The sequence below is a fragment of the Trachypithecus francoisi genome, unplaced genomic scaffold (assembly GCF_009764315.1).
Source record: "Trachypithecus francoisi isolate TF-2019V2 unplaced genomic scaffold, Tfra_2.0 Lachesis_group5, whole genome shotgun sequence".
Taxonomy (NCBI): Eukaryota; Metazoa; Chordata; class Mammalia; order Primates; family Cercopithecidae; genus Trachypithecus; species Trachypithecus francoisi.
Window position 1 is genome coordinate 106,983,677 of NW_022681470.1, and position 26,793 is coordinate 107,010,469.

Here is a 26,793-nt window from a genome sequence, read left to right on the forward strand (position 1 = left end):
GCAAAAGCAATTCAATGGAGAAAGAAGAGTATTTTTAACAAGTGGTAATGTCATCCTACATCACTTTTTCTTACTACTACTACCACCTCCCAGAAGAAGCCACCATCATCTCTCCTCTGGCTACCGTGATTGTCTGTCTACTCTTAACTGTTTTACCTGAATATACTTTTCTCCTTCAGGCCAAATGTGCTTTTTGAAATGCAAATCTGATCAAGTCACTCCCTGCTAAAATTATCTGGAGTATCCCATTCCTCTTAGGATAAATACAAAATCCCTTTGATATGATTTACAAGGCCATGAATTGTAAGGCTCCTATCTAACTCTCCAGCAGCATCTTTCACTTCATCATGTATTCACCATACTCCCTCCCATGAAAAAAAATCTTAGCGTGTTTCCTCTATCTGATATGCTGTATTTTTTTCTCCAGAATTCAGTTCAATCCTTACTTCTTCAAAAAAGCCTATTCTAATCTAACTACTTCAAATCCTTTTATCATAGGCCTCATCATACTATGAACTAATTCCTTAATGCCCTTGTCACCATTGTAATGTTACATTTCAATGAGTGACTGAATTTAAGTGTGACTATTTGATCACTGTTATTCCATGAAGGCAGTATATGCATTCATTTGCTCCCCACTGTATCCCCAGAGTTTTAGCATAAATAAAACTCAACAAATGTTTGTTTTTGTTTTTCAGACAGGTTCCACTCTGTTGCCCAGGCTGGAGTGCAGTGGTTTGATCTCGGCTCACTGCAACCTCCACCTCCCAGGCTCAAGCAATTTTCATGTCTCAGCCTCCCGAGTAGCTGGGATTGCAGCACACCACCACCACGCCCAGTTAATTTTTGTATTTTTAGTAGAGACAGGGTTTTGCCATACTGTCTAGGCCAATCTCAAACTCCTGGCCTCAAGTGATCTGCTCACCTCAGCCCCTCAAAGTGCTGACATTACAGGTGTGAGCCACCATGCCCAGCTGAAAAACTCAACAAATGTTTGTTAAATGAGTAAATGAATTATTGTATTTATTCCTCACAATCACCCTATGAAATATGTACAATTATTTTCTCCGTTTCATAGATGGAAAAACTGAGGCATCAAGAGTTTAAACTGCTCTTGGTCATATAGCTAGCAAGTAAAGAGCTGCACACCAATCAACACATTCTGATCCTGAGAATCCAGATATTAATTGTTGTTCATATATAATGAGACGGCCAAGTAAAAAGAGCACCCTGGAGAACCTCCGACCAGCCTGCCTACTGGAAGGACAGGACGGGGCCTCAGGAAGTTCATGCCGTTTGCATGGGTGGATGAGCTTGACCCCTTCTGCTCTTATGTGGCAACCAGGGATTCATTCTGTGATACAGAAAGCCTGCTAGCAGGACTCTCTTTGCTGAGAGAGTCCCTGTGGGCCTTTTTGTCCTTTTCACCCAATAAACCCTGCCCTACTCACCCTTCAAAGTGTCTGCAAGCCTAATCTTTCCTGATCCTGTGACAAGAACCCGGTTTTTTCCGACAACATACTGTTTGCAAAACATAAGGCTTGAGAAAGGGTTAGTGAGATGCAAACCAAAAATAAATAAATAAATAAATAAAACTTTTTCTCTCTTGCTTCTAAGTCTTTTTTCCTTTGGATTTCTTCTGAGGATAAAGGAAACTGTGCCCCCACTCCTATTGCTCCCGGAGATGCGGAATGTCGGCCTCAGTCCAACCCAGCCTTTCCATGGCCTTTTCTGTCTTTTTTTGGTACAGATGGGCGAGCAGCAGCAGTTCCCCGCCGCCCTCCCCTCCCTGCTAGGGCTGGGACGCATGACCCAAGGGCCCCGTGAGGCTGGCTGGCATTCACTGCCAAGCGCCCGTGGAGTCTCCCACTCTCCCATCCAGGGAGTCCAGCTCCATCCCACAGCAATTATGCTTCTCTCCCTAGTGGAGGAAAAACTGGCATAAGAATAATAGGTTCTTCCCCCAGGCATCCTTTTCTCTTCTCCACCCTGTCAGCAACTAACATAGCCCTGCATCTAAGCTGTCTCATCCTTTTCTCTACCTTGTCAGCAGGTAACTTTTAAACGAGGTTTTTTTCTTTTTGGAAGACATTTTGCTGGGCCGGGAATGATGGGGATCACTATTTATATTTTCTGTAGTTTTGGTTGTGAGAAAGGATTTGTGAGGTTCGTCTTAAGCTGCAACCAATCTAGTGTGCTTTGCATGACTTTCTGTATAGTCCGCAGCAAACTTTGCTGCAGGCCTCCATCTTGTTGTCCTTGGGAGCAAGACCTGTAACCACGTGGCAACGTTTTATTCTAGCCTCTGCCATTTTACAATGGTGGCCCCAGATTCAATCCTAGCTTAGCAAATGAGTCCTTTATGGTTTCATATCTGCATAATCTTTTGCTGCTTACTGACTCTCTTTCCCTCCACGAACTGCCTTGCATTTTCCTTTCTCTAAGCCTTTAGTAAAGTTTGAAAGCCAAAAGTATTGGCAGCTTGGCCCACTAAAGTTGGCTAATAATGGAGTTAAAAGGATTTTCTTAAGGAGCACTCAGCTTAATTAAAGTGGATATCCAAATTATAGTTCTATTTATAAGGCCTTTATGTTTTCCTTTTATTGGACCTTGTTTTTCTGGAAAAAAAGTTTTTTTCAGTTGACTGAATTATTTTTCTTGATTTTGCCTTGCCACTTTTAATGCACATCTGAGTGGGGAGAGACCTCTGTCATCCTCATGGAACCCCAGGAATTAAAAGTAGGTAGATCCCTCTCCCCATTTGAAAAAATCTTATGACAACTGGGGTTTTCTTCTGCCTGCCTATGTAGTTACATATGTGTGATGTCCCTAAAAAGAGCTCTAATTATTTGGCCTAAAGGAAGATAAGTGCTTGCATCAAATATTTTTAAAAGGGAAGATAAAAGCTGTGGTACCTTTCAGTTCATATAACTTTAATCTTCGTAAAATAAAGGAAGACTTAAAGATTATTGGTAAAAAGCAGATGTCATCAAAATATAAATAGATGGACTAAATTACACAGGTCAGATGCAAGGTTTGTTAAGTGTTTTAAGGTTATAAACTGCTTTTTGGTTTTGAGAACTGTTCAACTTGGTAAGGCATGGGGACATATGGAACTAACCACACCCTTAATTATGCAGGAAGGAGTCAAACCTTAGCTGCTCCTAGCATATACTCAAAACAACTTACCAGATTTTACATTGAAGTTAAAAATTGCTAAAAGTTGCCATCATGACATATAATTGAGACTACTGGAAATAGATTTACATGTGAGGTGTGTAAGAACAGTAAAATGTGTTTTTAATAAAAGGTTATAAGGGCTACATACAGTGGCTCACGCCTGTAATCCCAGCACTTCGGGAGGCTGAGGGAGGTGGATCACTTGTGGTCAGGAGATTGAGACCAGCCTGGCCAACATGGCAAAACCCCATCTCTATGAAAAATACAAAAATTAGCCAGGCATGGTGGTGGGCAACTATAATCCCAGCTACTAGGGAGGCTTAGGCAGGAGAATCGCTTGAATCTGGGAGACAGAGGTTGCAGTGAGCTGAGATCATGCCACCACACTCCAGCCTGGGTGACAGAGTGAAATTCCATCTCAAAAACAAACAAAAAAACAAACAAACAAACAAAAAAAAGGTTATAAGAAGGCATTAAAAATCTAAATTCTTACCTAAGGTTAAAGAATTGTTTCAAAGTAGATAAAAGTTCATACAAGTGGTGGAAGGATTGTAAAACTTAATCTTGCAAAAATTCTGTGTGTGCATATATTGACTAAATTTAAAAGGGTACTATAAGGTTTTTCTGTAAATTAAGCTTTAAAATAAAAGCACAAGAAGGTATCCGTAAGCACTAATCTGCTCTTTAGCAAAATTTGTAACAGGTTATAGAAGTTTCTGAATCATGATTTTGGCAAAATAAATGATTTATGTAATCTGGAATTCTATTTCATAACATTAAGTGTTTTAAACCTCTAACATATTTAACAGGCTTCCCAAAATCAAACTTCAGTTTCAAAATTGCCTTTCCTGATGCCAGACTTTTCCGATGCTTCAGAAGGGCCTCTGAAGTATCCAGAAAAGAGGTAAACAGGATTATGTGACATGTTTAGTTACATAGGATTGCCAAAATGGTGTTCAATTTTTTTTTTTTTTTTTTGAGACGGAGTCTCGCTCTGTCACCCAGGCTGGAGTGCTGTGGCCGGATCTCAGCTCACTGCAAGCTCCGCCTCCCGGGTTCACGCCATTCTCCTGCCTCAGCCTCCCGGGTAGCTGGGACTACAGGCGCCGCCACCTCACCCTGCTAGTTTTTGTAGTTTTTAGTAGAGACGGGGTTTCACCGTGTTAGCCAGGATGGTCTCGATCTCCTGACCTCGTGATCCACCCGTCTTGGCCTCCCAAAGTGCTGGGATTACAGGCTTGAGCCACCGCGCCCAGCCTCAATATTCTTTAGGTTACATTTTGGTGAATAATACTAATATATGTTCCCAAATTGTATGGGATTTCTGAAATTCTAATGTCTGAGTATGCTATCAATCACAATTAAGGTTAAGTTATTGTAAACCAAGGAGATACCAAACTTCTTTGTCAGTTGTGTTTCTAATTGTAACTACCCTGGGCATTTCATTATTCACAATTGTTGTCTTGTTTTAATTCTTTTCAAAAGATGGTTTACAATAAGCTATAGAACTTTGACAAGTGCTCTCAAATACAGGTCTGATAACTTTGAAGATTATGACACAGGAATAAAGGGAAATGTACAGAATTCAAAAAGAGCTAAAATGTTCATGAATATCAAGGAAAACAAAAGCTAACTGAATGAATTCAGAAAACTGAAGCAATCTTTTTGACTTTTGCTTGGCATATTGCTGATACTTGTTTTGTTTTTCAGAATAAAGGAAACATTCTGGACTATTTACAGCCTTTAATAATTGAGTAAGGTATACTCTTGTGAACAAAATTTAGAGCATGTTTGTTTCTCTCTGCCTGGTTCCTCTAGAATTTGGAAACTATCTGTGAGTATTCTTAACTTATGGCAATATAGTTGTTTGCATCAGTGCAATAAGAATCCATTTTCTTTTGCAACAGGATGCAATTAAAGAAACTGGTTGTTTCACCATGGCTTAGACTGGAAGGGTATGCTTCCCTTTAAGGAATCAAACTTGACTTGCAGAGCCAATAAAAGCCCCTTGGGAAAAAAACTGGCCTTACACCCTTGTCTGCACAGCCCCTGTACAGGGTTCCTGACCTGTGGTCAGTAAAGAATGTCACTTTCTAACAAGCCAGGAGTTCCAAGTGTATCTTGGGACCTTAGGAGGACAGGATCACCCAACTCAGAGGTATTTGAGGATAGAAACCCATGGCTGGGCTTAGCTTTAAAAGGTCTTGTCTGAGATTCCTTGTGGAACACAGTACCATCAAAGTCAATCTAGAAGTCCTATGTAGAAATAGTTATTCTTGCTGTACTTTATGCAAAAAATCAGGCCAAGTATAAGACTAAAGTCTATTTTGCAAACAACTCAATCCTGTCATGATTTGTTTCTTTAACAAAAATGAGGACTAGAGAGAGAGAAATTATGTTTCAAAACTTATCATACATTTGTCATTACATTCTAAATTCATTAGTTGTTTTTAAGTTTTTGCCTACATTTTAGACTAACCCTGCTTGTTCCTATGAACCAACCAGCATTCTCCAGATGCAGTTCAGAAGGAAGAAAGGGGGATGGGTAATGTAAAAATCTGGATCAATATTCTAGCTCTGAGCAACTATCTTGCAAATCCAGACAGATGATGGGAATAAATAGGGTGCCCATCACCTGGAGGTTTCTTTTTTGGGAAAGTAAGACCAAGGGAGCTAGCCAAAGCCAAGCACAATGCACCCAAATCTTAGCAAGCATAATGATAGCCACCAGTTATCTGGGTGTGTCACAAGACATCCTTTTCTCTTCTTCGTTGGAGGAAAACTTAATTCCACAGTGTTACCTTAGCATTCAGCTTACGATAAGGAGTCCATGCAACACTCCTGAGACACATTTTGGTCCCAAACTCAATTCCAAGGTTTGGGTCAAAGCACTAGGAAAGAAAACTGGATCCAGAGGCAGACAATAATGGAAGTTAAAAGGCATACTACAGGTGAGTGTGGCTGATTCCTGCCAATTAAGCCAAGCTTCCCATTTCATAGATAAAGTCTATGCTAGTATCCATGACATAAATGAGGTCTAGGAAATTCAAAGGCTACTGACAGCAGGAGAGATATAGCATATGTGGGTAAGAGCTGATACTTCCACCCTCTAGGCTCCCCTGTTAACATGAGTGAAAGCCACTAAAACACCAATGGGTGGTACCCCATCATGCCTGCCAGGACTCAGGGATGCAAGAACAGAGGAAAGAAACAGGAATGCCTCACTTTCCCTCCCTCACATATCCCAGGTATTTGCTAGGAAGAGAAAGGAACCAGGGATGCCTGCTCTCTTTTCTAGATGAATAACCATTCATCTTCAGTCTGCACCCCTTTCAAATGCATCCTGAATTCCTGGGACTCCTTTGGAAAAAAAAACCTTCTTTTTTCCTTTTTCCTCCTCTCTCCTCTCTTCACTGATAGGTAATTGTGTGTTCGTACTATGGGAGACTCCCCTCAGATGCATCCTCCAAATTGGGAATTTAATTTCTCAAACCTTAAACTGGTCGGTTTAGGATTGGGCTCAGGGGAAGGGAACCCAGAAGCCTGACATACCAGCAAAAAGGTAAAAGCTTTTCTTACCAGTCAGGCTTTTGGCCCCCCTTTCCCCATGCAAACTGGTAAAAGGCCTTGGGATTTTTGAGCTGTCCTTACTGCCCACCCCACATTTCATTTTGATACATATTTTCTAATAACCCTGTTTGTGTCTTCTCACCTTCAGGCCATCAAACTCCAAAACGGTCATGCAACTCAGACATTGGCCCCTTTTGCCAGGAATCCTTAGATACGTCTCTGAGGGAGATTTGACTATTTTCCCAAAACAGAACCTCCTGTCAGTAGGAAGCAGTTAAGATTGGTCTTTGTCCATATCCTTATCCTTATTCTAATGGCAGTTAGATGTACTTCTTTAGAGTGGAGAATGAGACAGCCAAGTAAAAAGGTCTTCCCGGAGAACCTCCGACCAGTCTGTGCACTGGGAGGACAGGGTGGGGCCTTGGGAAGTTCATGCCATTTGCAAGAAAGAGGAGCCTGGCCCCTTCTATTCCTGTGTGGTAACTGGGGATTCAATCTGTGAGGCAGAAAGCTTGTTAGCAGGACTCTCATGTTGCTGACAGTCCCTGATTCCCTTTTTTCACTTTTCACCAAATAAAAACTGATCTACACACCCTTCAAAGTGTCTGCGAGCTCATCATCTCAGCCCAAAATCTCCTTAAGCTGATAAACAACTTCAGCAAAGTCTCAGGATACAAAATCAATGTGCAAAAATCACAAGCATTCCTATACACAAATAACAAGCAGAGAGCCAAATCACGAGTGAACTCCCATTCACAATTGCTTTAAAGAGAATAAAATACCTAGGAATCCAACTTACAAGGTATGTGAAGGACCTCTTCAAGGAGAACTACAAACCACTGCTCAATGAAATAAAAGAGGACACAAACGAATGGAAGAACATTCCATGCTCATGGATAGGAAGAATCAATATCATGAAAAGAGCCATACTGCCCAAGGTAATTTATAGATTCAATGCCATCCCCATCAAGCTACCAATGACTTCCTCACAGAATTGCAAAAAACTACTTTAAAGTTCATATGGAACCAAAAGACAGCCCGCATTGCCAAGACAATCCTAAGCCAAAAGGACAAAGCTGGAGGCATCATGCTACCTGACTTCAAACTATACAAGGTTACAGTAACCAAAACAGCATGGTACTGGTACCAAAACAGAGATATAGACCAATGGAACAAAACAGAGCCCTAAGAAATAATACCACACATCTACAACCATCTGATCTTTGACAAACCTGACAAAAACAAGAAATGGGGAAAGGATTCCCTATTTAATAAATGGTGCTGGGAAAACTGGCTAGCCACATGTAGAAAGCTGAAATTGGATCCCTTCCTTACACCTTATACAAAAATTAATTCAAGATGGATTAAAGACTTAAATGTTAGACCTAAAACTATAAAAACCCTAGAAGAAAACCTAGGCAATACCATTCAGGACATAGGCATGGGCAAGGACTTCATGTCTAAAACACCAAAAGCAATGGCAACAAAAGCCAAAATTGACAAATAGGATCTAATTAAACTAAAGAGCTTCTGCACTGCAAAAGAAACTACCATCAGAGTGAACAGGCAACCTACAGGATGGGAGAAAATTTTTGCAATCTACCCATCTGACAAAGGGCTAATATCCAGAATCTACAAAGAACTTAAACAAATTTACAAGAAAAAATCAAACAACCCCATCAAAAAGTGGACAAAGGCTATGAACAGACCCTTCTCAAAAGAAGACATTTATGCAGCCAACAGACACTTCTCAAAAGAAGACATTTATGCAGCCAACAGACACATGAAAAAATGCTCATCATCACTGGCCATCAGAGAAATGCAAATCAAAACCACAATGAGATACCATCTCACACCAGTTAGAATGGCAATCATTAAAAAATCAGGAAACAACAGGTGCTGGAGAGGATGTGGAGAAATAGGAACACTTTTACACTGTTGGTGGGACTGTAAACCAGTTCAAGCATTGTGGAAGACAGTGTGGTGATTCCTCAAGGATCTAGAACTAGAAATACCATTTGTCCCAGCCATCCCATTACTGCATATATACCTAAAGTATTATAAAGACATATGCACACGTATGTTTATTGCAGCACTATTCACAATAGCAAAGACTTCGAACCAACCCAAATGTCTATCAATGATAGACTGGATAAAGAAAATGTGGCACATATACACCATGGAATACTATGCAGCCATATAAAAGGATGAGTTCATGTCCTTTGTAGGGACATGGATGAAGCTGGAAACCATCATTCTCAGCAAACTATTGCAAGAACAGAAAACCAAACACCACATGTTCTCATTCATAGGTGGGAATTGAACAATGAGAACACTGGGACACAGGAAGGGGAACATCACACACCGGGGCCTGTCATGGGTTGGGGAGACAGTTTTACGTACTCCTTTCTAATTTGTATATATTTATTTTTCTTGCCAGAACCTCCAATACAATGTTGAATAGGTGTGGTTAGAGCAGACATTGTTCTTGACACTGCCTTTCATCAGTAAATAGGATGCTAGCTGTAGGTATTTTGTAGATGTTCTTTATCAGATTGGAGAAGTCCTCATCTATTCCTAGTTTGCTGAAAGTTTTTTTTTAATCATGAATGAGTGTGAAATTCTGTCAAATGTCTTTCTGCAACTATTGAGATAATTATATTATTTTTCTCCTTTGTTACTTGATACAGTAAATTACACAGCTCAAATTTTAAACCAACCTTACATTTCTGATAAATCCCATTCTTGATAAATTGTTTGATGTAATATGATCTTTATCATGTATTAAAATCTAGATTAGATTTACTAATACTTTATTAAGAATTTTATATTTATACTCATATTCATAGGGATATTGGTCTGTAATTTTCTTTTATTCATAGGGATATTGGTCTGTAATTTTCCTTTATTATAATATCTCTGTTAGGATTTGGTATCAAAAACCTACTTGAAAATTGTTTTCACTCTTCTATTTTTTGGAAGGATTTGTGGAAGACTGGTATTATTTCTTCCTAAAGTGTTCGACAGAATTTACCAGTGAAATCGTCCATGCAGAAGTGAATCATTATATAAAAGCCAATGCTTTAGTATTCATTCAACAAATATTTATAAAGTGTTACAAAGTGTCCCTTTCTGTACTAAGTACTAGAGTCACAAGGTAAACAAGACAAACGCTCCTAACCCTTATTGAAGCATACATTCATTCCACTATTTATTTATTGAGCACCTACTATGCGCCAGCCACTATGCTAGGTAAGGAGTCTAAAGGGTGAATAAAGCCTTAAATAGTAATACCAAAAATAAGTGGATTTCATTTGTGATGAGTGTTATAAAGGAAAAATTCAGGGTGCTATGGAAATAAGCCATACAAAGACCTAAACCTAGCCTGGAGTATCAAGAGAGGTTTCATAAAGCAGTGACATTTAAGCTAAGACCTGTATAAGCATGCATTAATAAATCTGAAAGCACTGAAAACATTATTATTAGTTGCAAACAGTTTGTCCCAGAGCAATTAAATGGAGAAAAGAAAAGTATTTTAAAATAATGCTTCCAAGGGACAGAAGAAGTAGGAGCTGCAAAATCAGGTAGAGATGTGATAGGTAAACACAAAATCAATTAATCAGTCATCATAAACAATATTATTTTCTACATCAGGGGCCAGAAAACTGCAGTATGCAAGACAAATTCAAGTCTCTTTTCCTAGATCCTTAAGCTAGGAATGGTTTTTATAGTTTTACAAGGTTCTTAAAAATAAGAGAAGGCAAAAAGGAGGAGAAGAAGAGAAGAGAGACCATGTATGACCCACCAACTGTAAAATATTTACTATCTAGTCCTCTAAAGAAAGTTTGCTGACCCATGTTCTATACATGGCAATCAATTAAAATATAATGAAATTTTACCCTACATCTTCACTGTAGGTAGAATAAACTTGATTCTACCTGAACATTAAACATAGGTACTGAATATATATCATACACCTTTTTCAAAATTGCATCTTTATTGTTCAAAGAGTACAACATCCAAAATTACCAAATTTACAATCAGTTACATAACATGCAAATTTGATCTTAGTGTGCTATCAGCACAGATTCAAATGATATAAACAGCTTGATGAAGACGGTTAACAAGGTATATAAAAATTGGTATAAAAATGCATCTTTACTTAAAACCAAATATAATTTTTACATTTTTGCTGAAAAAATTAGTATAAAACATCTATAGTGTGAGAGTCTGTAAGTCAAGGGATTCAATATTCTTCTGAAAAGTAATTGCTATATATTAATAGGAAAGACTATACTTACCAAGACTTTTTTCAATTCTTCAAGTTCTACTTCTTTGTTATTTGTAAGCTTAGTCATCTCTTCTAAAATAAGCACAAAAAAAAAGTGTTAAAAAGCTGGATTAAAATAATAGGAAAAGAGACAGAAGGAACAAGCATAATACTATGCAAAAGGGAAAAATCAGGAGAGGTAAATGCAACTAGAGCAATGTAAAGCATAGAGGAAGTCCAAATCTAACTATGCAAAGCTAATTAAAGATAAATACTAATAGTGATGTTTCTATAAAGTTAATGCCATTGCCAAATAACCCAACATTCACAAAGCAAAATAAGCAATAAATCTATATAAAATATATTTGAAATGAGGTCAGAATGCACATTTACCTTCAACTCATCACTGTCTAAACATCTGACCTTTTAATCGTCATTCCAAACTTAAAAGAAGTGACTCTCTTTTTTCAAGCTAATTCTGAGCATTGTACTTTGGATTTCAACATTCCCACCTCCTGTGAGACTCTGCTCTTATACTACCAATATACACAGATTCTATGTAGAGGAATCTTTAATTTCCCCTATCTCGTCCAAACATTCTATTTGAATATAAAACAATATCTGACCTTTCTGCTCTTTCAAGCAACTATCAAATTTCTTAGTTTGTTTTGCCAACAAATTCCTATTTGTTACCTACACATCTCATTTTGAACTCCAAGTAAAACTAATGCCTATAACCATAATAATAAAATTATCATCTTAAAGATCACCAATAACCATTTTGTGATACAATTCTTAAGTCTTCATCATTGTGGAAGTTTGTACTATTTGATACTATTAACTTTTCCCGTTTTTTCCTCTTTGATTTTGCACTATTCATATTTCCTGTTTCCTCTCTAACTCCTGCTGTTGTTTTCTTTGCTGACAGCCTTCTTTCTTGCCATCCTAAAAAATAAAGCCCAATGTTTTTCTTTCTACACTTCCATGAGTTCAACATTATGCTAATAAATTGAAAAATCTTTCCAGCCCAAGCCTCCCGCATTTTTCAACTTTCTTATATTTTTAACCTGCCCACAAAAAATGAAACCAAAAAAGAACTGCCTACAGAGTTCCCTAATATGGCCAGCTGTCAGCTAAAACTTTATTATGTCTGAAATATTGTCCTTCCTCACTGTTAAGGGTCATTATTGATTACTGGAGATGTAATAGACTTACTGAAAATTTCTCAAACTCTGTACATTTTTAAAAACACTTGTAATAATTGTCCACAGTCTTTAAGGAAAATTAACAAAATATAAAATGTCAATATAGAATCCAAAAGAAAAACCTGACATATACGTAGCTTATTTAACCAGAAAGTGTTATTTCAGGTCAAAATACTTAATTTTTAAAAACTCAAAAACTGATTAAAGACAGTGGACTGAGCATGTTTCTATATGCTCTCTCACCCCAATCCCACAAAATTAGGAAAAAAGGTACAAGAAAAAATATATATAAAAGAACAACATTAACAAAATAAGAGAATATCATTAACAAACCAGAAAATGAAGGAATCATTGGAGGGAAAAAAAATTCACACTAATTCAATGAAGGCTATATGGAACAACAAGACCAAGTGACCATACCTCTCACCACAAAGCCTACCTCAGGATAAAGTAAAGATCCTAGGAATTTGGGTGGCAGACGAGGTAGTGATCCAAATAGCTCACTATTCTTAAGCAGGATAAACATCCCCTATAGTAAAAGACAAGCCACTATGTCCACCTTTCCACACAGCAACTCCCACTCACTCCCATAAATCAGAAGAATTAGATTGTAATACACAGTGGGAAAAGATGAATACTTATACATAGATGAGTCAACAATCAGGTACCAACAATTTGTGAAGAAAAGCAAAACAATGAAAAAGAAAGCTCCAAATTAAACTGTGAAAAAAACTAAAACCCAAAGAAAAAGAGTTAATAGAGTAAACAGAAACAGATATTTAACTAAGTATAATGTTCCAATAGGATACCAGATCCCTGAAATAGATTACCTAGAGCTCTTAGAAATTTAAAATTTGACAACTGAGATTTTTAAAATAGCAAAACAGACATAAAATTTAAAGATTGAATTGGCAAGGGAGAAACAAATTTAGATAGATAGAGATAGAGATGAGATAGAGATAGAGACAGAGATACAGATACAGATACAGACAGAAATAGAATAGAGATATCTCCCAATTCAGGAAAAAGAACAAAGAGGTAGAAAATGTAAGACAAAAGTTTAAAAACCAGAGAGGCTTCAAGATGGCTAATTAGAGGCATCTGCCCACTCACCTCCTCCACAAAGAAGAACTAAATTAGTGAGTAGATAATTACACTTCAAATAGATCCTCTAAGAACACTGAAATTCAACAGAGATGTGTCAGGAAACACCTAAGGCAAGGAAGGAGAGGGAAGTGAGGCAGCCTGCTCAGGATGGGCTGGAAGCCTGGAAAGACTCCCTAATCCAGGGAAAGGGTAAGTGAGAAAGCCCCAACTATCCACAGTCCCACTGCAGACTCCTGCAATCCTAGCCATTGTAGACTCCTTTGGGCCCTGAGATTAACATAGGTAGCTGACTAGAGATCTCACAAAGGCATTGCTCCAGAGAGGGAGTTCATGTTGAGTCCCACCCACCCTCTGAGTTCTAAGCAGCTATAGCACAGTGCCATTTTGAGAGCCCAGCCCCCAGGAGTCTACATCTTACTCTGAGGCCCAACAACCCCTGCATCTTCATATCCCTGGAGCCCCACTGATATAACCCCCAGCCAATACTCACTGCTGACTACTGCCACCAAGACTGAAGTGCACCCCACTGGCAGCAACCCTGCCCCCTACCAACAGCAGGACTGCTGCACATCTTCCCGTGCCCCAGGGAAAGTTTCCCCCTCCCGCAGCTGCTACTACTGGCTGCTGCTGCTGGAGCCATAGCATAAGCCAATGGCATCAATCCCATGTCACCCCAGCAGCAGGGCCATCACACATTTGCACACACCCCAAGGACAAGCTACCTTGCTCACAGCCACAACCACTGCCACTGCCAGCTACCAGGTGAAGCCACAGCCACTAGCAGCAACCTCATTGCTCCCAGCAGTGGGGTCACATACCCTGAGTACAGGCTCACAGACAGCTGATGCCTGGGGCTGAAGTGCACACTCCTCAGAGGCCTGCCTACAGCTGCTGCCACCTACAACAATCCCATCATCCCTGGCAGCAGGGCCATAGCACACTTGCACATACTCTTAAGGGCAGGCTCCCCCAGCTCACCACAACTGCTGCAGCACTCACCTGAATGCTCCACCAGGGGCGTAGGAATCACCCCACCCTGCCCACCAGAGCCAGCACCTATAAACACAACTAGGAAGCCTGAAGAGAGGCCCACCATGACTATCTCTGCTCCCTCTCCCTCGAGTGCCTGAGTACACTGTCCAAGAGCCTAGGGGATCACACTGCCCCATCCACCACCATTAGCACCTAAGCACTCCTCCTGGGTGCCTGACGAAGGGTCAGCCAGGCCTGCCACTACCACCACAGCTGGCACTCACCCACATGCACTTGCCTGTAGGCTGGGGACTGGCCCACACAGTCCATTGCAGCCACCGCATTGCATCATTTTTATTTCCTTCATAGCACTTATCCCAATTTATAATTAAATATTTATTTGTGATTATTTGTTTTGTATGTTTCTCCAAGAAGAGTGCAAACCTCGTGAGAACAAAGACATGTCTGTTACATTTCGCATTACGTATCCAAGGCTAAATAAGGAATAAATATCTAAGCCTTACTTCAATAGTTATTATATTATACATCTAATAATCAAAGCAGAAGCAATAGAACATACTAGGAGGGGAATCTGTTACATAACCAAATTGAAAGCAAAGATGGATCCAGATATGGAAAAATGAGTACAAGAATAAGACACATTTACAGCAACATTAGATTAAATTGAAGATGGGCAATGCATGAAGCAGCAAAAAAAAAAAAAACTGTAACAAGTTAAGAAACTGGGAAAAAACTGCCAAAGATTTCCTATTGCAATTGACTTAAACTCACTTGGTATGCAGTACTCCCACTCTTTAAATGAACAATGAAAAGATAACTGATATCTAAATAGTTTGAACTTAGACAATGAGATGCCTCTTAAATTTGCCACAAGGAATAATCAGATTTGTATTTTTAAAGAAACACTCTAACAGCAATGTAGAAAATGATCAAAAGGTGGCTATCCTAGAAACAAAAGGACTGATTCTCAAGCTATTGTAACTATAATAGCACTGGTCAAAGATGTCTGACCTAAAAGATACAAGGAGTAGGGCAGCCTATATCCGAGCAGTACATAGGTTAAAAGTGTTTTGAGGATTGAGACTGCTGAAGAAATAATGGAAGACCGCTTTAACCAAGATGTAAGCCTAAGAAAATACCATCAAGGAAGAATGTAAAGTGTAGCCAGGAAACAAAGAAGAATGAGAGCTGTTGGGGTAAGAAAAGGGATTTTAAAGAAAGGTAAAGCAAACAGAATCTTAGTTAAATATAGCAAGGGATGAACAAAGATTAGGACAAACGGGGGTAATGTGAAGCACGGATTGATGATTAATCTCACAAATACAATTTTGGTACCATTATGTTCTTTACATGCATCCTGAAATTCTAAAACCAAGAAAGAGAAAATGAGGAATTGAACTGCTCTAGGTCTGTGGAAATCAAGAAAAGGAAGATATTCAAATGATAGTTAAGAGGAACTTTTAAGTTAGTTATATTTTATGAGTTAGGTGTCAAGGAACACCAGATAACCAATTAGCAGTAAAGCATAAGGGAAAGAGAATAGTACAGAATATCCTTCAAGATTTCTGGTTTTGAGACTATATTGTCACCCAAAGAAGTTCAGTACCTATGTCATTGTTAATGCTACTTTCCTACACATGATGTTTCCTACACTCCTTCATCCTCTACAACTATCCGAAGCCTTAAAGCCTACTTTTAAATTTAAATCTACCTTTTCCATAAAGCCTTTTCCAACTATGCAGTACACATTGCTATCTTAGGCTTCCTCTTGGTATCAGTATTAACATACCTCCATCAATAAGAAATCTATAAGCATTCACCGAAAATATATAAGTATGTATAAAATACAAATGCATATTTATATTTACATAAATGTATAATCAATGTTATAAATGTTTGTAAATATAAATTTATAAAATAATATGTATCATAGTATTCATTATAAAACAAATTTAAAATATAAAAATAAATAAAAATAAAAATTCTAATATTTTCTTCCCTTTTCCTAAAGGAAATTTTGCTCACTCCTTCATTTTGGACACCATTGTTCTAAGGGTTTTATGTGTTTAACCTTTCTCCAACAATAATCAGAGATTTCTCAAAAGGATGGTATTTTACTTCTATACATTCCTACAACATCTAAGGCAATGCTAAAAAACACACATGGTTCTATTTCATAATTCTAGAATACTTTTTCAAATTTGTCAAAATATATTGCTCTACTATGAGAAAATCATATAATAATACAAAATAGCAGTCACTTAATTTCAATACTAGACTGAATTATTACAAATAAATATCCATTAAAGACATTTTAAGAAACAAAATTATTACTTAGTCTAAGACATTAAATTAAACAATTCTAAAGAAAATAAGTATAGGTATACAAAAATTAACTCGATGGATTAAAGACTTAAATGTAAGACCTAAAACCATAAAAAACCTAGAAGAAAACCTAGGTAATACCATTCAGGCCATAGGCATGGGCAAAGACTTTATGACTAAAGCACCAAAAGCAATGGCAACAAAAGCCAAAATTGACAAATAGGATCTAAACTAAAGAGATTCTGCACAGCCAAAGAAACTATCATCGGAGTGAACAGGTAACCTACAGAATGGGAGAAAATTTTTGCAATCTACCCATCTGACAAAGGGCTAATATAATACCCAGAATCTACAAAGAGCTTAACAAGTTTACAAGAAAAAAACAAAAAAACCCATCAAAAAGTGAGCAGAGGATATGAACAGACACTTCTCAAAAGAAGACATTTATGCAGCCAACAGACATATGAAAAAATGCTCATCATCACTGGTCATCAGAGAAATGCAAATCAAAACCACAATGAGATACCATCTCACACCAGTTAGAATGGCGATCATTAAAAAGTCAGGAAACAACAGATGCTGGAGAGGATGTGGAGAAATAGGAACGCTTTTACACTGTTGGTGGGAGTGTAAATTAGTTCAACCATTGTGGAAGACAGTGTGGCGATTCCTCAAGGATATAGAACTAGAAATACCATTTGACCCAGCAATCCCACTACTGGGTATATACCCAAAGGATTATAAATCATGCTACTATAAAGACATATGCACATGTATGTTTATTGCAGCACTATTCACAATAGCAAAGACTTGGAACCAATCCAAATGTCCATCAATGATAGACTGGATAAAGAAAATGTGGCACATATACACCATGGAATACCATGCAGCCATAAAAAAGGATGAATTCATGTCCTTTGCAGGGACATGGATGAAGCTGGAAACCATCATTCTCAGCAAAAATATCACAAGGACAGAAAACCAAACACTGCATGTTCTCACTTATAAGTGAGAGTTGAACAATGAGAACACATGGACACAGGCAGGGGAACATCACACACCAGGACCTGTTGAAGGGTCGGGGGCTGGGGGAGGGATAGCATTAGGAGAAATACCTAATGTTAATGACGAGTTGAGGGGTGCAGCAAACCAACGTGGCACATGTATACCTACATAACAAACCTATGTGTTGTGCACATGTACCCTAGAACTTAAAGTATACTAATAATTTTTTTAAAGTAAGTATAGGTATATATGATGATTTAAAACAGTACTTTATGCTCGAAGGAAGAATAAAAAATGGAATGGTTTATATTATAACCATTCTAATTTAAACTTATCCTAAGAAGATAAAATTATTTGCATTTGATAGTACAATTTTAGATGATAAAGGGTTAATCTATAGTGGAAAATTAAGCCTTACCAAAAAAAAGCACAAATATGGTCCAAAAGTTCAAACAACCTAACTACTTGTGAAATGTAAAGCACACATTTCAGATACTAGATAATATTTTAGTTGACAATTATTTTAATTATATAAGTAGTTAAATCTAATAATAAAGCTTACATAGTTATGAAAATATTTTATAAAATATTTGCCAATTCATGAATATTTTTAATTTATAAAAATTTTGTTTTCACTAAAATTGGAAAATATTTTATTCTTTGTAATTTTCTACATTTATAGATATGAAGATTTATGAATATGAAGCATAGGTTATTAGAATTATGTAATTACATGGCCATAAATTATAAAATAACTACTGTAGAGAATATCTCTTTTGGCCATGAAAGTTGTTGAATCTTAATAACACCTTATGATAAAATAGGATCACATTTTCCTGTAAGTAGTACATAATCTAACATAACAAAGCAATTAAATTTCAAAATTCAATTAAACAATAACAGACATTTCTCACTAAGAATTATTAAGATCTCTGAATCCTAAAATTAAAAAAACAGAATATCAACTTCTCTTAGTTGTATTCTGTTAGGAGCCTCAGGCCTCTCTTAGGCTCCCCACACTTCTAAATATCTACTAACTGCATAATAAAATAGTCTTTCTTAAGGTTTAAATTTTCTACCTTCAAATATTGAAATAAAAATATTATCAAGCAATCTTTACTGGCAAATGACAGAGGGGAAATTATATTTTATTTCAAAACAGTGTTTATGATTTTATAATAAGCTAGTATTATTAAGGAACACACATTATTCTCTAAGTCTTACCCAGTTCACTTGATTTCTTTTGAAGCTCCATGGTAAGTATTTTCAATTGATCTTCATTTTTTTCCAATCTTGTAAAATATATCATTTTCAATACAAAATATTATTTTAGTCAGAATTCATCTCATAACTAAAATTGGTGCAATTTAGCAATGATACATCTTAAAATAGATTCACCCACTGGATTCTTAAACATTTATTAAGTACCTACTCTGTGCTATATAGTGTAACATTTTAAAATAAGATATTACTATTATAAATACATAATCGTATATTACATTTATGTAATATACATATATATCTTAAAGCTTATGGTATAAGCTTTCTCTTAGCTGTTGATGATAATCAGATTAACACATCCTAGAATTCTGAAAGAGATTAAGTATGTAACTACTATTATACTGAATTCTGCCTTAGGAACAATATAATTATGAGAACATGTATAATTTGGTTAACTTCTCTGGCTTTCTGTTTCCTCAAAGTATAACACTGAGGTAATAGGGATAGATGAATCTTAGGTAACTTACCATTTTAAAAATGAAAAATCACTGGATAGGTCAATCAAAAATATATAAATTAGGGGAGCTAGAAAGGCTAGCTTTTCCCTCACCATGCACAAGCAACGAAGAAAAAAATATTGCTAGGCCCCAGCTATGGCTTCAGAGAGAAACGTGTTCTCCTTTATCCTACCAAACTTAATTAACCCTAATGCTAATGAGACAAAAAATAATTATCTAGGCCTCCTAACACAGCTTTATATAAATATTTCCTTAATATAAAGTAGTGAAAAATAGAGTCTTTAACACTCAAGTGTTAGAAAAACCGCTATTTAGATGAAATGAAAATACTAGTTTTTTTCTGTAATCACATTTATTAAACCATTTATTAAGTTAATAATAATTATATTAATTAAATTGATACAGATTAATTGGTTAATTTAATAAACATAGAGTAGTACCTATACCAGGCTAGCTGCTAAACTTATAAATCAGAAAGGTCTACAGACCTCAGTAAGATAAACTCTACAGTCTGGAAGTTACTTCTAGGAAGCTAATAATAATCTACAGAGTCATTAAATAAATCACCACATCAACCCTTCATGAGTTTTTGTATATAACTAAATTCTATGGCAAAGCACACATGGGAACTATCCTAGAGAACATCTTCTTTTACATCTTTTCCTAAGATATCTGTCTATCCAAAGAAACTTTTAAAATGTATTCCCACTTTATACATAAGAGACCTGATTATAGTTGTTATATGAATTACACGTCAGTTGGCAATGCAAAGAAAATGGCATTGAATATTAAAAGTAAATTGTTTTTATTCACTTATTTTATGTATCAAAAATAATAAGTATTTTACCTTTGCTGTTCTGTTCTCAATAATTCTTTCAAGCTGCAGATAGTAGTTTCAAATTCAGTAACCACAAATGAATGAGCAGCTCTAGCTTTATTAAACGCTTCCATTTGAGCTTCTTTTTCTTCAGTTAGCTGACAAATTGTTTTTGTTGCTATCTGTAAATCTTCCTCTAAAGCCTTTTGAGTACTCTAAATGAAATAAAGTATAAAATAAGAGCAATGATCCAAAGGCCTTAACCAAAAAAGCTGAACTTATCTGCTTCTATACATTTACTACCCCTTTCCCACCCTCATATTTTCCTAACTATTATTCCTCCTCCCTACCCTCAAATGCCCACCCACTACTCTTATTTCAATTCACTGTTCTCCAAATCCCACCTATAGTTCCAACTCCTCCATGGAGCCTTCCTAGCCAACTCAGCCATACTATTCTTTCAATTCTTAGAACTATTGATTTATTACCTAAACCACCCTGTTGGCACCTGTCCAGGGTCTTGTATTTTAATTATACTTTTGATGTGTTTTATGCAATGTCTCTAAACTATAGCATTTTGCAGACTAGGATTGTGTCTTCTCTATCTATTTGAAACTCCAGGTCCTTGTACATTGTATTAGTATTTAATAAATATTTGTTGACTGATTGATAGTGTGAGACTTATTACACACTACTGAGTTTTTAAATCATACCACACTTCTTTGTAATGACACTTTAATATCTTCTAGTTCTTTAGTCAAATGATGCTGCTTCTCAATTGATTGTTTTAAGTTTTCACTCTGTAATTCTAAAAGAGAAAGTTATAAATAGATTGTACTGAGCAGAAGATATATACCAAGAAAACTAATTATTATTTGTGACAATTAGTCTTTTTCCTCCATTAGATAATAGTACAAAATGAGGGGGAAATATGCAAATATAAACACAAACATTGGTCACCATCAAGCTTTACTGACTTTTCAAGACTATTATCTCCCAATAACTCAAAAATAAATATTTAAGGATTTACATTTTTTAATACAAATTTTATTGATTGATTACTAATTTGGATATTCACAAAATGTAGAATAAAAAAAGTGGGTTTAAAATGATATTTAAATACTGCATGCAAAAGTATACACACTAAAATATGAAAAGTAATTTATCTCCTGATGGTAAAATTATTCACGATTTTATTTTCATTATTGATTATCTTGTTTTTTTATTTTTCAAAATATTCTCTTTATTTATTAAATGATAAATAAAAGCTTTTGACTACACTTAAGAGCCCATTTTTAATAAATACTAAGTCTCAGGTATTAGTCTATATGGTTCATATTTATGCACTCATTTTTAAACATCATAAAAACAATAGAAAAAAGAAGTTCATTATATTCTCTGGATTCAAATTATACAATTTCCTTCTACTAAGCTACCTGGCCTCGGGCATGATACTTAACCAGTCTGACTACTTTTCCCACCTGGAATATTAGAATAATGATAATTATTCATATTATGAAGAGTTACCTGCTGTTAGAATTAAACAAGATAATGCAACTTAAAATGCTCAAGCACAGTGTCTAATCCATAATCAATAAATGATAACTGCTATTAACATGATGATAATGGTGATATATGGTAGAAACTGGACCTTAATATTCATGATAATTTACAGTATATTGGTCAGGCAGGCAAATGAACAATGATTGTGTTGATGGGTACTCACTAGATGTTCTGCGAGTTTACATAGAGGGGACACCTAAGTCAAATAAGATCAGTCAGAGTTAGAGGTTCAGGGAGAGGGAGAAAGTTTAAAGACTTCCAGAAAGTAGCAGCTGAGTTGAAACATTTGAAAGACAGTAAGAATTAGCAAAGGTAATGGGAGTTAAGAGAGAAAAGGTTACAGGCAAGTGTAAGAGCATGGAACACAGAAGAGATAGAATGACACATTCTGGCATCTAAAGAAAATGTATTTTAGGAGCATAAGGCTTGAAGTATAATGAATAAGTCACAGGAGATATGATTGGAAAGATAATAAGGACAAGATCATAACAGGAATTATATAACTTGTTCAGAGTCTTCTGGTTTATAATTCATGAAGACCATGCAAAACAATGAAGGATGTTAAGCAACAGAAGTATGTGCCAAGTTTATATTTTTAAAATTCCATTCTGAAAAAACTACATAGAATGAAAGGGTCATTGGTCCAACTCTGAGGAAAAAATAGAAAAAGTAAATCTGGGCCGGGCCCGGTGGCTCATGCCTGTAATCCCAGCACTTTGGGAGACCAAGGTGGGCAGATCATGAGGTCATGAGGTTCGAGACCATCCTGACCAACATGGTGAAACCCCGTCTCTACTAAAAATACAAAAATTAGGTGGGCATGGTGGTGCGTGCCTGTAGTCCCAGCTACTGGGGAGGCTGAGGCAGGAGAATCACTTGAACCAGGGAGGCAGAGGTTGAGCGAGCCAAGATCGCACCACTGCACTCCAGCCTGGTGACAGACTGAGACTCTGTCAAAAACAACAACAACAACAACAACAAAACAAAACAAAAAAATGAAAAAGTTAACCAGGAGAGAGGGAAATGTTGACTAATGATTGTGGTGTCCATTATGATACTATTTCTTATGGTCTGGTAATAAATGTTTCCCCTGAAAAATCATAAGCACAAACTAGCCCTTAGTCATGTATGGGAACAGAACGTATACTGCCAGAATGTTCAAAAGAGCTCCAAGCCAAAATTTAATTTGAAGTGCTCCTAAGTTTCCCCAGGATCCTAGAAAATGGAACATGCAAATTTTCTCCAGGCCTAATATACTGCTAATCCAGGCCTTAAAGAATTTACACAAATAAAGTTACATGACCTTACAATCAACAAACACAATGAGAAACAAAGCACCATGAACAGAGTCAGCAAAGTGAACAAAAGGCCAACTTAGATCTGCAAAGATTTCAGATTTTGGAATTATTGGTTATGAAATTTAAAAATAAGTATTATCTCATACTTTGTAAACTAAAGGAAGATATCAGTAAATCAGTAAAACTACTAGAAGTAATACATAAAAGTGAAACTGAAAACTCCAAAGGGATAATGATGAGCTTTGTCATTTAAACACTCCTGTAAACGGGAATAAAAATTCAAGATCAAATATTAAGAATATTAAAGCATTAAGCTCCTGACAAAATTAGGAATTTGCCAGGCCAAAAATGAAGAGAAAATAGAAACTTATAGAAGTAAGGTACCCACAAAACTTGTTTGTGCCCAGAGGGCATTTGCAAACCCTTGCAAAGTTGGACTTTTGGTTTAAAATATGATGGGATAAAGAATTTAAGATATATGAAAACCCAAAGACTACAGAGAGTAGAGGAAGTCTAAGAAGTAAACTTTTGTACAATAAATTGGGACAGTTTTGATGTAAGGAGCAAGCAAAAGTAAACCAACTCAGAGGCAGATTTGCAGCCCAGGTTGAAATCACCTGAGTGGTTCAGGACACCCCAAGCCTTCAAGCTGACTTAAGGTTGTCCCAAATGGATAGAAACACCATGTGCATGGGGGGACAAAAAGCAAATCCTCCCAGGGGGATGTTAAGCAGGCCTTAACTTATTCCTATAAGTAATCTTTTTTTCAAGTAAAAAAAAATGAGCATAAAGTCAAAAACAATAAGGCACACAAGCAAACAAGGCACTTTGACTAAAAACTATCATAAACAAGACAGAATGAGAATCACAAACATTTAAAATAAAAAATTATCAGAAAAGGACTATAAAATAGCTATGATTTGTATATTTAAAGAAAAGACAACCTTGAAAATAAGAAGAAATAAAAAACTAGATAAAGTAGAATGGCAGCTTAGAAAAAGAAGAATAACATCTTAAAATAAACATCTTAGTAACTAAAAATAAAATGGAGGAATTTCATAATGTGTGAGAAATAAAAGAGAAGAAAATTAGTAAATTACAAGATAGGTAAACAGAAATTATCTAGGATAAGGTATAGAAAGGCAAAACTGTTGAAATAGGAAAAAGAGATTAAGAGTCAAAGAAGAATTAGAAAATTAATGTAGGTTTTTACTTTGGTTTCGGGTTTGGTTTATTTTGTTTGTTTTGTTTGTTTGTTTGTTTGTTTTGAGACAGGGTCTCACTCTGCCACCCAGGCTGGACTGCAATGGAGCAATCATAGCTCACTGTAACCTCAAACTCCTGGGCTCAAGTAATCCTTCCACCTCAGCCTCCCAAGATGCAACACGGGTTTTTTCCTCAACATTTTTTTCTTACTCAGAAAATGAGGAAACAGAAAGTAGAGTAAATACAATATCTGAAGAGATTATTGTTGAGAATTTCCAAGACACAATAGTAACAGACAGTAATTTATAGATTGAAGAAGCCATTAAACAAAACTAAGCCTATGAGTAAACATATTATACTGTAAATGCTAAAAATCAAAGATGAAGAAAATCTGAAAAGATATTACTGACTTCTTAAAATCAACATAGTAAGCCAGGCGTGGTGGTTCACATCTGTAATCCCAGGACTTTGGGAAGCCAAGGCAGGAGGATTGCTTGAGCCCAGGAGTTTGAGACCATCCTGGGCAACATAGTGAGACCCTGTCTCCACAACAAATTTTAAAATTAGCCAGATGTGTTGGCATCTGCCTGTATGCCATTTACTCAGGAGGCTGAGTTGGGAGGATCACTTGAGGCCATGATTGTCCCACTGCACTCCAGCCTGGGCAACAGAGCAAGACTCCATCTCAAAAAAAAAAAAAGAAAGAAAGTAAAATAATACCTTCCATGTGCTAAAAGAAATGTCTAAAAACAACATATGGTGTGCCAACCTAGAAAGACATATCATGCAAATATATCCTTTATGGATGAGAATGAATAAATAAATTTTCAGACAAATGGAATCTATGACAGCTAATCACAAACATATTCTCACTAAAGGAGATTTTAAATATTCCTATTTAAAACAGAAAGAAAATGATCTGAATGAAAAGTTTAAGATACAAAAAAAAAAAAAAAAAGCAAAGAAATTGAAAAAAAAATACATGGGTAAAACGAAATAAATACTGTCTGTATAAAACAGTAATAATAATGTCCTGTCTATAGAACTAAAATACACATATAGCACTATTCACAATAGCAGCAATATGGAATCAACTGATGTTCATCAACAGATGACTGGATAAAGAAATGTATATATATATATATACAAATTGGAATACTGTTCAGCCACAAGAAATAATGAAATCATATAAAATACTATTGTTATCTGCTTAATTTTTGATAAATTAATACTCTTTAGGAACCAACTATTATTAGCAAGTGACAAAATAAATTAGGTAATATCAAGCAAACATTAAAAAGAAAAACAAAAATTAGTTGATCATAATTAATTTAAATGAATATTTCTAGGCAGGATGGAGTAGTTAGTAGCATACCAACTCTCATGCTGGAAACAACCGGAAAAGACAGAATGACATAAAAGGACTAAATGGGATAAGATTCTTAAAAGAAAACTGCTGAAAGTGAACTGATAAAGTACAACTGACATCTGCCGATCTGGGTATAAACAAAAGACTAAGATGCTGTCTTAACCCAGGCAGAGGCCTGTTGCTAAGGAACAGAAAAGCCAGCTTACTTTTGAGAGGTCTCAAAGAGCTAAAGAAACAAAACTGAAGACTTGAAAAACCTTATATACTTGGCCAGTTTCCTTTCATTTAGCTCAGTCTCTAACTGGATTCAGATAATCAGCCCAACACACACCCAATTTCTCTCTAGCAGAGAAAAGACAACATCTTCGGGAAGCTCCAAGATTTTTCTTATTACAATGTACAGAATTTAATTTTAAAAATTACTGGGCACACCAAAGGATAAGAACAAATGCCCAAACAGCAAAATTAAAAAGTAAAAGTAAAAAGAAAGAAAATCAAATAGTGGTTGCCAGAAGCTGCAGGAAGAAGGGAATGGAATGTTATTTTTTAATGGATACAGAGTTTCCATTTTGCAAGATGAAAAGAGTTCTTGGATGGTGAGTTCTTGGAGAAGACAGATGGTGGTTATGGTTGCATAACAATGTGAACATACTTAATGCTGCAGAACTGGACACTTAAATATGATTAACATGGTAAATTTTATGTCACACATATTTTACCACAGTTTTAAAAAAGAAACAATAGAAATAAACCAACAGATGAGACATATATTAAAATAAACAGAGAATAGCTATAAAATATCAATGATGAATATATATTTAAGAGGTGAAAAATGAGATTTTTAAAAGAGGAGAAAACTTAACCAGAGAATTGAACTCTTAAGTAATCAAATGGAAACTTCAAAATGAAAAATATATGATTCATTTAAAGTAAAGAAGTCAGTAGATGGGTTTAAAGCAAATTAGACACATCACAGGCAGGATTAGATAACAGACCAGTAAAAAATATCCACACTGAACACAGAGAAAAACAAGTGGAAGATACATACATATGGGAAACAATGAAAAATCACTTAAATGAACACATTTCAGTGGGTATGAGTCTACAGAAATCATATAGAATTATAGCTATGTATTACTTTTTTCA

At 36.1% G+C, this 26,793-nt stretch overlaps 1 protein-coding gene across 1 annotated transcript in view; it reads right to left on the minus strand.

Annotated features, from left to right (window-relative positions):
* Positions 1-26,793, minus strand: part of SYCP1 (synaptonemal complex protein 1) — a 119,573-nt gene that overhangs the window by 67,802 nt on the left and 24,978 nt on the right. The window contains exons 13-16 of the mRNA XM_033197401.1: positions 20,925-21,019; positions 20,242-20,426; positions 18,880-18,947; positions 11,052-11,113 (exon numbers count right to left, since the gene is read on the minus strand). Coding sequence (XP_033053292.1) covers positions 11,052-11,113; positions 18,880-18,947; positions 20,242-20,426; positions 20,925-21,019 — 410 coding nt within the window. The remainder of the gene's footprint in view (positions 1-11,051; positions 11,114-18,879; positions 18,948-20,241; positions 20,427-20,924; positions 21,020-26,793) is intronic.